The following is a 12,427-nucleotide window of genomic DNA, read 5'->3' on the forward strand; positions in this document are numbered from 1 at the left end:
GCATTCTGAAGACTGTGACTGTCACAAGAATCCTCTCTATGATAAAAAGAAAATAGAGTACTTACAAAAATTTACTGGGGCTAAGGGAGAAAATGACATACAGAGGCTAAAACTCAGATTCAAAGCTTTGCACCTGAAAGGCACAAATATTTAGTCACCACAGTGTATGCAATGGTCTTTCAAACAAACATTTACACAAACAAATCTGTAGTGCTGTCAGAGAAACTGGACTGTTAATGTTTTAATGTTAGTTTAGGGAACATAAGATAGGGAACACCACAAACTAAGCATTGCATCCTCCACCCACGCTCCCCTCGGCATGTTATTTGCCATTCATTTACTGGGAAGCACCACGACTCTCTGAAGATTTTCCTTAATCACCTCACTGAACATTAGTTTCCTTTCCCATAATCTTTCCCACACAACCCAGTACTGAGAACGAAAGGCTGATACCAAAGGCTGGGACTTGGCAGAGCTGAAAAGATCATCATCTTCATCATCCCCAAACAGGCTCCCAACACTTGGCTCTAACAACTAGAAGAAACAAGACTCGGGTTCAATATCCAAAAGAAAACAATTTACAAAGAGAACTAGGTGAGCTGTTGAGACAGTAGCCAATACAGTAACAAAGCCATAATGTGGAGAACCCTTTGGAACTGACCTTGGTTGCTTTAGTGCCGGCAAAAAGGTCAACATCTGGGTCATTGTCCTTTTGGAGCTTGTGGCTGAAAAGGACCTCTTCATCCTGGAAGACACCTGTGCTCTTGGGGCGGGCATCAGGATCATGGCCCTGGGAATAGGAGGGACGGTCACGTGTGATTAGAGTTCTAAGAGCTCATCTCAAGAAAGTTACACATGTAAAGATGGACACAACAAAGATGTCCCTACAGCTGTATTATGTGAGCAGAAGGCTGGCCACAGCCTAAAGAGCACTCTGTAAGGGAATGAAGCACTAACAAAATGGAACATTATGGAGCTACCAAAAATAACAGAAAATATGTTTATAAATACAAAGTTATATATATATGTTTGTATACACAAGGTTTAGCGATAATCTTTCCAGATTATATATATTATATAAACCTTGTATAGTATCTAAAATTTTTCTTAGAAAAACAATCCAGGCCGGGCACGGTGGTTCATGACTGTAATCCCAGCACTCTGGGAGGCCGAGGTGGGTGGATAATGAGGTCAAGAGATCGAGACCATCCTGGCCAACATGGTGAGACCGCATCTCTACTTAAAATACAAAAATTAGCCAGGCGTGGTGGCACGTGCCTGTGGTCCCAGCTACTCGGGAGGCCGAGGCAGAAGAATCGCTTGAACCCAGGAGGCGGAAGTTGCAGTGAGCTGAGACTGCGCCACTGCACTCCAGCCTGGGGACAGAGCAAGACTCCGTCTAAAAAAAAAAAAAAGGAAGAAAAACAATCTGTTAGTTCCGTATTGAGAAACATTTTGGAGATTAAAAAATACACAATTGAATGAGTTCGCTCTATCTCATTCCCAAAGGGAAGAAGAGACAGCAGCTGACTCAACCACAAACTACATACGTGGTCAAATACGTATCCCTCACCTGTAAGCACTGTAAGCCAAAGACCTGGCATGGTGTGACCACAAGCCTTCCCATGCCTATCCATCACTTCTGTCCTACTTTCAGACTCCAAGTGAGTCCCTTTTTGTTTACTAGATCTCTAACATTTAAAATCAACATTATTGGTCTGATAATATAATGCTCCAGACCTGATATTCTAAAATTCATCCCTATTCCTTTAGTATCACAGCCACAGACTAAAACTTAACAAAAAGGCCAGGCTTGGTGGTTCACGCCTGTAATCTCAGCACTTTGGGAGGCTGAGGTGGGCAGATCACCCTAGGCCAGGAGTTCAAGACCAGCCTGGTGAACATGGTGAAACCCCATCTCTACTAAAAATACAAAAATTAGCTGGGCATGTGGCGTGTACCTGTGGTCCCAGATACTCAGGAGGCTGAGGCAGGAGAATCCTAGAACCTGGGAGACAGAGGCTCCAGTGAGCTGAGATCACATTATTGCACTCCAGCCTGGGCAAGAGAATGAGACTCGCATCTCAAAAGAAAAAAAAAAAAGCTACCCAAAAACTGACTTCTGACAAAATAAATCACATTAACACTAAATATTATTGTTACATATAAAAATGAGTTTAGGCAGGGCGCGGTGGCTCACGCCTGTAATCCCAGCACTTTGGGAGGCCGAGGCGGGCAGATCACGAGGTCAAGAGATGGAGACCATCCTGGCCAACATGGTGAGACCCCATCTCTACTAAAAATAGAAAAATTAGCTGGGCATGGTGGCGCGCGCAAACCCGGGAGGTAGAGGTTGCAGTGAGCCTAGGTCTCATCACTGCACTCTGGCCTAGTGACAGAGTGAGACTTCTTCTCAAAAAAAAAAAAAAAAAAGTAAAAGGATGCTAACTAGCATCCCCTTAAAACTGTTTTTTTTTTTGTTGTTGTTGTTGTTGTTTTGAGACAGAGTCTTGCTCTTTTGCCAGGCCGGAGTGCAGTGGCATGATCTTGGCTCACTGCAACTTCCGTCTCCCAGATTCAAGCGATTCTCCTGCCTCAGCCTCCTGAGTAGCTGCGACTACAGGTGTGCGCCACCACACCTGGCTAATTTTTTGTATTTCAGTACAGATGTGGTTTCACCATGGCCAGCATGGTCTCAATATCCTGACCTCATGATCTGCCTGCCTCAGCCTCCCATAGTGCTGGGATTACAGGCGTGAGCCACCATGCCCAGTCTAAAACTGACATTTAAATTCAAGTACAGTTGGGGACCAAAGGAGAACCAAGGGTAACAGGAACGCTGCACAGAAGAGAACAAGTTAGAAAGGCAATGATGCCATGACATGACAGTAACTGCAGAGACAGTGGCAGGCACACCGCAGTGTACATGTGTCCTGTAGAAGGACCAGGAGGAAAGGCCCTGCAGAGGCTTCCTGCACTGTGGGGACACAGACTCCTTGTCTGTGTTTTCAAATCTGTCTACAAATGTGCCATTTATTTTCTGTGGTCAAAAAACTTAAGGGATTGTGTGTGTTTAAAACAACACATGAGAGACAAATGTATTCAAGTATACGAGAGAAAAAGGTCCACCTTTTCAGACTCGGCCACATCAGTTCTCCCAAATTCTGATGATTCCTTGGCACTCTCAACCTTCTTTTCCACAGGCTTCCCTCCAAGTGGTGCCTCCTTCTCTTCTTCATTGCTAAACAGCAAAGGTGGTGCCTCAGAGACGATCTCTTTTTTCTACCAAAAGAAGAGCACACAACATCCACAACAATAAAAAAGTGTGTCTGACCAGCATGGCCATATTCAGAACAAGCCCAAACCATCCTCTTAGGGCTTCAGCTAAATGTGGTGGTGGAAGAGAAGACAGGATAGTGAAGACGGCACCAAAAGGGAGAAGCAACAAATATCACCACCCGGGACTTATGGACAGGGTACTTCATGCATCACCTGCATCGGTCTACTTGTGTCTGTCAACCCCTACGCCTCCCTCACTCAGATCCTTACCTCTGCCATCAGATGAATATGAGTCTCTCTGTCTGTCTCACTCCTGTGATATTTCAACTAGAAGACATCATCCAGAGTTGTCTTGATAAAACAAAACACCTAGATCATGTCCTCTCCCACCCGAAACCTGCACTCCTTGAAGCAAATGACACTCAGCAGACACCCCATTCTTCCCTCTACTCATGTGCTTGCTATTCCTTAAAGTCACTGCAAACTTTCAAACTTCCATACCACACTGCCCTCGATGTCCGTAGGAGCAAATCTTCCTCATCTTTCAAGCCCTGCTCAGATGTCACCCACGGTCTTTCTGTTCCCATCAGTTGCTTTGTTGAATAAGCATAGTATTTCTCTCTCCACCTGACCCTTCCTTGACTTTCTTCCTAACTAACAGCTAGCACACATCTGTTTATCCGTTCATCTGAAAGGACTACACACTGTATTTCCGTGGCCAGTCCCAGCGTTTTACACCAACTGAGTGCCCAATACAAGTCTGCAAGCACTTGAGCCCATTTCTCATCTCATCTTATCAGGGAGGCAGGGATTTGAGGGACTAGGAAACTGAGGTTCATGACCTGGAATTCACGGCATCTTTGGGGCAAGTGACTTATCAACAAGTTCTTGAGAAAAAAACTAAAGCTCTACTGTAGTATAGTATAGATACAAATCTTACCATATGACACGAGAAAGTGTGCTTTGAGGCAATGCCTAAATCAAGTTAGGAAGGCAGATTTGGGAAACTAAGGAAGGGCATTGCTGATCATGATTTTAAAATGTGATGAAGGAAGAATGAACAGAGCAAGGGGATTTTCAGTTATTGTCAGGAAGAGATCATTAAAGTGCAAAACCATTTGAACTGGAAGATCATGAAGAATTTCAGAAGAGATGAGGCAACATGGAAGTGATTAAAGGAAAAGGCTTTTGTGGAACACGCTGCACTCACTGAAAACTACATAAAAATTCAATACAACTAGTTGATAAGGGAGATAAAGAGACTTAAGTACGGCAAATCATATTCTTCCTTCTTATATAACTAAGGTCCTAAACCACAGAAAATGCTACCCAAAATACTAGTTTTAATTTTCTTGAAAACAAGCTAACTCCTCATCCTTGTCATGAAGTTTATTTTCTGTTTTTCTTTTTTTTGAGATGGAGTCTCGCCCTGATCCCCAGGCTGGAGTGCAGTGGCACAATCTCGGCTCATTGCAACCTCCATCTCCCAGGTTCAAGCAATTCTGCTGCCTCAGCCTCCCTGGTAGCTGGGATTACAGGCGTGCATCACCACACCCAGCTAATTTTTGTATTTTTAGTAGAGATGGAGTATCACTATGTTGACCAGTCTGATCTCACATTCCTGACCTCAGGTGATCCATCTGCCTCAGCCTCAGAAAGTGCTGGGATTACAGGCGTGAGCCACCACGCCTGACTAAATTTACTTTCTTGATAGATATCAGAAAATAAGGAAAGTATGAAGAAAAAAAAATGTAATGGTCTAAAATGACTGCATCTTGGCCATATGGATAACAGAAACTGGGCCTATGAATGAAAGCTGAACCTCACCTGCAAGGCCAGAGCCTGTCAAATACCTCCCTGACATGTACCGATTACAACCTGCCTATAGGATGAAACACAAAGGCAGCACAGAATCAACCATCCCTCTCCTGACCCTGAGTCCCCCTAAGTACTCATTAGGGTAAAAGGCTAATGAGTAAACTACGTTAACCACATATTTACTTTATCTTATATACAGTGTCACTGAGCACCAATCAGAACTGCTGAGGATGTCACCTTTGTTTCACTGCCCACTTCTTCCATTTTCTATGTAACAGAAATGTATACATGCCATGTCTCGTGTGGCCCACTCCGGGACACGTTCTTAGTTTGTGCAGATCTCATTCCTGGGCTAGCAGATCACAAATTTGGCTCAGAACAAAACTCATATTACATTTCTTTAAGTTCTCCTGCTTCTTGTTTAATCTTTTGGTCAACATAGGATTATAACTAAGTCACACTTAACTTACACTAAAATATCTCTAAAAAAAATCTTTTATTTACTGTTGTCTAAGATGATTATGTTTCACAAATAATCAAAAATGTGCAGACTATTCAGCTACTTAACTTGTGTGTCTTGACCTCTTGTTTTATTTAATAATCAAAATTACCATAGGTTGAAAGAAGTTTTACAGCTCCAGAGCCTGCAAAATTTATTGCTCATTTATCCCTCCAGTATAGGTTATTTATAATTTACAAAGAAAAACCAATCAGTTAATTTTGAAACTTTCCATTTTTTTCCTTTTTTAATCGGCAGTCACAGATGTTGGCACTGCCGACTGCAAATCCACTTAGTAACTTCATAGTCTTACCTCCGGCTTCCGTGTTCTTTCTCTGTCAAGGAGCTGAAGAGGCAAATCCGCGTGGTCTTGTGCCAAAGTGCAAAGATCAAAGTAGTATTTGCTGTAAATGCTGCCAGGAACTTGGATATTATAATCAATTAGCTTCAAGAACTGCCTTTCCAACTCATTCCTGGGGAAGGAGAAACACAACAAAACCAACACAGGACCATGTTAGTTCACCGGGCCAGCTTCAAAAACATTATTCTCATGTAAGAAATGTGGTAAAGCCATCCCGTGCTCTAGTTTATTAGAACGCATGAAAGAACTCACACTGGACAGAACGCTTTCGATCGAAGAAATAACAAGAAAGCATGCAACTTTCCCAGCTCTCTTTGAAAATAGAAAAAACTTGTATTGGAAAAAAACATGGATATAAAAAGTGTGTTAATACACTTGATTTTCTATTTCTGTGAAGAATGTCATTGTTTTTGCAGACTTGTGGAGGTACCACGTTGGTGGTCTCGGATAAAACCTGGAGGAATTCTCTGTATTAGCAGACAGGCTCCCTTCTTCCCTTACTTTCCCACAAATGAAGTCTGTCTCTCTGTGCTAGGCTGCCTGGAGCTGGGAGAGGAGCGATACAAGCACTCCTGTGGCCACGACCTCTGGAACAGCACTAGGTCTGTCCAGACGGCACTAGGTCTGAAGTCAGCACAGCATTGTGACTGCACAAGGCCCACTGTAACATCTACCTGCTGCCACTTATGTCACTCAAGGCCCCGGGGCTCTACAATTAGCAGGTAGTGAAGCTAGCCAGGCTTCTGTCCTTCCCTTAAGTGCAGTAAGTTGCCCTGGTCCCTATGTGATAACCTGCTTGTCGTTGGCTTAAACCGACTCTCTCTTTCTTAGCTGAGAGCTGTTCAGGCTTCATGTTAGCTTCTTGAGCCAGACAGACTCCACCTTCGTGTCTTCATTTTAGTTATTCCCCTCATTAAGTAAGTAAATGCAGTATGTAGCTGGGGCAGGATGACACTGGGCACATCCCGGAGTGCATCTGCTGATAAGCGCCTGAGTTAAGCAGTTCCAGCAGAGCCTGGGAATGCAGTTGCTGTTGAGTACCCAGAGCCCCCATATGTATAAATTGGATGTCTTTTTATGACAGCTCTAGCCCTCGCACCTGGTACTGTTTTATTTCTCACGTACCAGTTTATCTTTTAACTTTTTTGCTTACTCTGCTTCTGTGAAAAAATTGCTTCAGCTAGGTTCCCCCCTCCCTTTTCAAACTAGGGTATAAGAAACCCCTTAACTCTTTCTTGAGGGCCGAGAGAATTTTGGGTGTTAGCCACCTCTTGGTCACTGGCTAAAATAAAGGACTCATAATTCAACCTCAGAGTGTGGCTCATTCCTTGACTCACTTGGGTATAACACCTGGATGGGTTCAAAGGTGCTGCCTGGGAGCCTAGGCTGGAGTCATAAACCTTAGACATCTACCTGGTGTCCTGTTCTACCATGGCTGGAGCTGGCACTGAATCCACCAGGCAAATCCCTTCCCGCTCTTCCTTCCCTTTTCCCTAGGCAGAGTAGCCAGTCCCCACGCACATCATTGCAGTCCCATGGAGCTTAGTGCCAGGTCACCACAGATGTTCACTTAATAATACCCCACGGATGTTCACTTAATAATACCCCAAGGTATTAATCAGCTTGTGAGTGCAGCCTTCCCTGGAACTCATTCTTCAGGGCTGTGGGCTCCCCTCTGGACCAGGGTAGGTCCAGAGATGCCATCCAAGAGCCAAGGCCTGAATCGTGGACTCCTACAGCTCACCTGGTGCTCCGCTGACTGTAGCTGAGCTGGTATCTAAGCTCAAGGAAACTCCTCTTTACTCTTCCCTCAGCATTTATCAAGCAGAGGGAGTCTCTCCTTGGAGCCACCGCAGCTGACCCAGCACATCTCTGTCTCACTCCAGGCCCATGGCATGTACTACCTGGTCATCACTGATGATGCTTCAGGGCCCAAGGGCTCTTTCATCAGAAAGAGATGAATCCTGCCATTACTGAGTCCTAGCAGGTTCCCTTCTGGCCCAGAGTTTGTCTAGAGATGCTATCCCAAAGCTGGGACCTCAGATGGGGGTTTCGTGACTCTGACCAGTGCCCTCTCCCACTGTGGCTGAGCTAGTATCCGAGTTGCAAGACAAAGTTCTCTTTCCTCCCCTCAAGCTGACAAAAGAAATCTTTGTCAGAGCTGTGAGCTGCACTGTCAAGGGTTGAAGGAGGGGTGAGCAAACACTCCCTAGCTGCCCCAGCTGCTGTCTCCCAGGGTCACATGCCCCTCCTGACACACTGGTTCCAAGCGCAGCACGGCACTTGAACTTGCCTAAGAGTTGCAGTCCTTGTGACCTAGACAGGCTTTCAGGTTTATTAAGGACCCCAGAGTATTTTATCCCACAGCAGCCAGGCTTTCACAACTCAAGTTCCATCCACTGGGATGAACAACTCCCCTATGGCTGGGGCGAGTCTAAATGTTTTTTTTTTTCGGTGGGTGGGCATTGGGTGAGTTCAGCCTTGTTGTGCTTTCTGCTATGACGAGGGAGCACTGAGTTCAGGAAAAGTCCCACAGCTGCTGTGCTCTCCCTGCCCCAAGCATGTAGCCTCTCTCCTTGCCACAGGTTCACAGGGTGGCATCGGCAATACAAGACTGTCTTTTCTACACTGTTCAGTGCCTCTTTCAGTGATATGAAGTTAAACCCAAGTACTACGATCACTTACCTGATTTTTAGTTCTTATGAAGGTGCTTTTTTATTTAGACAGTTGCTAAATTTGTTATTCCTATGGGGAGCACAATTGGCACAGATTTCTATTCAGCCATCAGGCTCCACCTCTGTGACTGCATACATTCTGAATGACAGTCTTATCTGGAGTAATAGGCAAATGTGAAAAAAAAGAAAACCAAAAAGCCAAAACCTCTTGCCGGTGCCTGTCATAATCTTGATCTTCATATGCTGCTGAATGTCATCAAGAGGTGTTTTTTTCAGATTTTTCTAAGTGTCACCCACAAAGCCATTCTCTCTGTCTAGTGGACACTGTGAGAGCCTCTGCTGGAAATGCCTCCCTGGCTCACCCTGCCAACTAGCTCCAAGGCCCTTCCCTTTACAGCACTCAGGAGGCCAGAGTGGAAGAAAGACCCATGAAGCTCTTCTTTCAGTGTCATGTTGGTGCCAACCCCATGACTCAGCAAGATTTCTTGCACTCTCATGGATAACTTGCCCCCCCCACCCCCGCAAATGCTGCTGTGGTTACACGAGTGCCCTGGGAACCTCCTGAGTGTGGCGAGCATTGGGTGATGCTCCAGCAATGTTTCTCAGACTGCCTGAGGGGAACACTGGAACTTCTAACTCATCAGCCCAATGATGCGACACTCTGAAGAGGGAGGGGACGGGGCACAGGGATCTGTGGCTATTCTGTATCTCAAGGTTTCTATAAAACAGATCTTCGGATAAAAGCAGGGAGAACACCAGCAAAAGCAAGTACACAATGTATGACTCAGGGTGAAGCTACACATTTTCCCCGGTCCACAGGCCCCAGACCTGTCAATGGCCAAACAATGATTTCAAAGGCCAGACATGTGCTCCTTACAGAGAGACTGGAACTTGCAGACAGCTTGTAAAAAGCCATAAGGATATTTACTGTACTATTATTTTCTGGTAGTACACTGGTAAAATGTTTGCCAAAAATATCCACAGAAAAATATTTTTCAATTTATGAGCAGATTATTACAATAACAATTTACCAAGACCTACCAATGAGCAATGAAAATATGAACAGTTGTTCTAAAATGTGATGTTTATGCCCATTTCCATTATCAGTACAATGTAAACTTTAAAAATAGTTCTTAAAGTGTTAAGTTTACGGGACCAAAAAGTCTTGAGAAATGATTAGAAAGTTCACAAAGACAGCTGGGCATAGTTGCTCATGCCTGTAATCCCAGCACTTTGGGAGGCCAAGCAAGGCAGGTGGATCACCTGAGGCCAGGAGTTTGAGACCAGCATGGCCAACATGGTGAGACCCCGTCTCTACTAGAAATACAAAAAATTAGCTGGATGTGGTGGTGGATGCCTGTAATCCCAGCTACTCGGGAGGTTGAACCGCTTGAATCTGGGAGGCGGAGGTTGCAGCAAGCCGAGATCATGCCATTGCACCACAGCCTGGACAACAAGAATGAAACTCCATCTTAAAAAAAAAAAAAAAAGAAAGAAAGAAAGAAAGGAAAGAAAGTTCACAAAAACCATACAAACTCACATTTCTTCAACTGCAACACTGTCAAAGTTCTCATTCCACACAGCTTCATCATTCCAAGCCTTGGCGGCAATAAGAACGGCTCCCATGACAATCCTCCTCCAGTTGGTTGGACAAATGTCGATACAAACGTAACTCACGAGTCTCTCTACGTAAATCTGCAAAACATAGCAAACACTGGCCTTTGACTTAGCTCCGTTTAAGTGCTGTGATAAGAACTCTTATGAATGACAGATTCCTTGTGGTCTTGACCAGAAAGTAAGTGCCTTTTATTCTTACGTTCTACAGAGACTTGATCAGGCCAGGCAAGTGGCCATATCACAATCATAGGTCAGATACTTCTGCTACTTACTCTGCCCAGAGAAATTTACAGCCCAATTTTGGTCACAAGAATGACTGTACGTCTCAGCCAAGGGCATCATAGAAAGAGGCAGTGTCGTCACCTTCACACTCATAAGAGAGAGCACACACACACATGCTCAGTGTGGATTAAAGTTGTTCAATATATCCTCAAGTGCCTATCACATAGAATATCTCACATCTAGCTAGTAGGCAGATGGGAATTTTACAAGTATGTCAAACTTGAATATGTAAAACCTATGTGATAGCAAATATTAACCTCCTTATCACAAAAACTCACCCTTCTGGGGCACTAGCTTGAAAAACTGCTGGTCAAGAGAGCCTCCCAGTGGCTGCTGTGCAGAGCAGCATGGCGGACGCAAGTCTGTGGGGTTGTAAAACTTTCCACATATGCAATTGCTCACTTGATAAGAAACAATTTTCTGTATTTACTGTACTATTATTTTCTGGTAGTGATGTATTATAGTGAATAATACATCACTACCAGAAAATAATAGGACAGTAAATACATAATTTACTATCTTGAATTCTTTCTCCTTTTATTAAATATAGTGAAATATTTCCCCTATTTTTCACATCTTCATGATCACTTCATACAAATTTCTTATGTCTTACATCATGTGCAACTTAAACAATTCTGTTGGTTTTAAAGTGGAAAAAGCTGCCAATCTCAGTATCCCTGGGATTCCTCTAAACCTGCTGCCCAGCAGTTTGTGAGACAATTTCATGAATTACTTTACATCTATCAAACATCGGTCCCACAAAGAATTGGGCAAAGTGAACAGCTGAGTAAAGATTAAAGGTGAGCCGTGAGGTGTTGTTACCTCAGAGGGTGCTCTGCGGAACAGTATGTCTGTGAGCTACTTGAACCCTTTACATCTTAACAAATGGATGAAACTTTATTTATTTATTTTTTAAAAACAGGTGAGTTTATTTCTTGTATGCAGGTTATCCAATTGGAAAACATTGCCAGATCTGAGCTGCCAAACTCAAGTATGTTTTCAAAAACAAATGGCTATTGAACATGACATGTTTCAAAGATTCTGCTCCCTTTCTCCCAAACTGCGCTCTCAAGTATTTCAAGAATGAATCTCCCTCCCTGGGTTCAACTGCATAGGATTCAGAGAGCACTGAAACATGGCAAGGCTTCAACTTCCCATCCCCTTTCCTGCTGAGCCGCTGAGCTGCTGACACTCATCCATGCCACAAGCCCTTCTAGGTGAGTTTGAGAAAAACTCTTTATTCCCACTGATGTCAACTCTTCCCTCAGCGCAGTTGACCCCATCTCACTTTTGCAGAATACTCTTCCCACAGTCACCTCTTTCTGAAGATTTTCTTCCTCTCTACCAGAGACTTCTCCCAAATGGTGTTTCCTTTGTCCCCATTCCACGCCTCACTGCTCTCCAACTATGTCCTCTCACTGGTGTGCACAACACCATAACCTCATGCCAGTTCATCTTCCAACTCTCCTTCACCTACGCTGCCTGCCCTGACATGACTCTCCCAAGGTTCGTTTTGCCAATAGGCTCTTATTTCTGGTGCCTTCACACTGACAAACTGGAGCTCCTCATACATTTCCATTTGCCTAGATGCTGGGGCCAAACACCTGCATTTCACTTCCCCTGCTCCAATCCGTGTGCAATGCCTGTTACGTCTACCTTCACTGGTAGTCTGCCTCGTTTCATGGTGAACCACAGTCTGTCAATGCTCACCTGTACTACCCTAGAGATTTCTTAACGCTCTTCTCTACCTCCAGTCTGCCTCCCAGCTATGGCCTACTGTCCCCAAAGCAGCCGGCATAGCCTCTTCATTTAGAGCGTGGCACTCCCCTGCCTAAGATCTACCACGAGTTTCCCATCAAACTGGAGCAAAACCTTAACTTCTTCCTATGGCCTGCA

The 12,427-nt window shown here is 44.3% G+C and overlaps 1 protein-coding gene across 2 annotated transcripts in view; it reads right to left on the minus strand.

The window, feature by feature from the left end:
* The window catches only part of LOC135278070 (uncharacterized), a 37,114-nt gene extending 26,762 nt beyond the window's left edge, over window positions 1-10,352 (minus strand). Inside the window, exons 1-5 of one of the 2 annotated variants that reach the window (XM_064384686.1) lie at window positions 10,173-10,352; window positions 5,910-6,069; window positions 3,130-3,282; window positions 662-790; window positions 454-534 (exon numbers count right to left, since the gene is read on the minus strand). In XM_064384686.1, the coding sequence (XP_064240756.1) occupies window positions 454-534; window positions 662-790; window positions 3,130-3,282; window positions 5,910-6,069; window positions 10,173-10,258 (609 nt within the window). In that variant the 5' untranslated portion in view covers window positions 10,259-10,352. The remainder of the gene's footprint in view (window positions 1-453; window positions 535-661; window positions 791-3,129; window positions 3,283-5,909; window positions 6,070-10,172) is intronic. The other variant, XM_064384685.1, reaches the window with a different exon arrangement.
* Window positions 10,353-12,427: the final 2,075 nt, after the last annotated feature.

This window comes from Aotus nancymaae, unplaced genomic scaffold (genome assembly GCF_030222135.1).
Source record: "Aotus nancymaae isolate 86718 unplaced genomic scaffold, 86718_ANA_hifiasm-v0.15.2.pri h1tg000036l, whole genome shotgun sequence".
NCBI lineage: Eukaryota > Metazoa > Chordata > Mammalia > Primates > Aotidae > Aotus > Aotus nancymaae.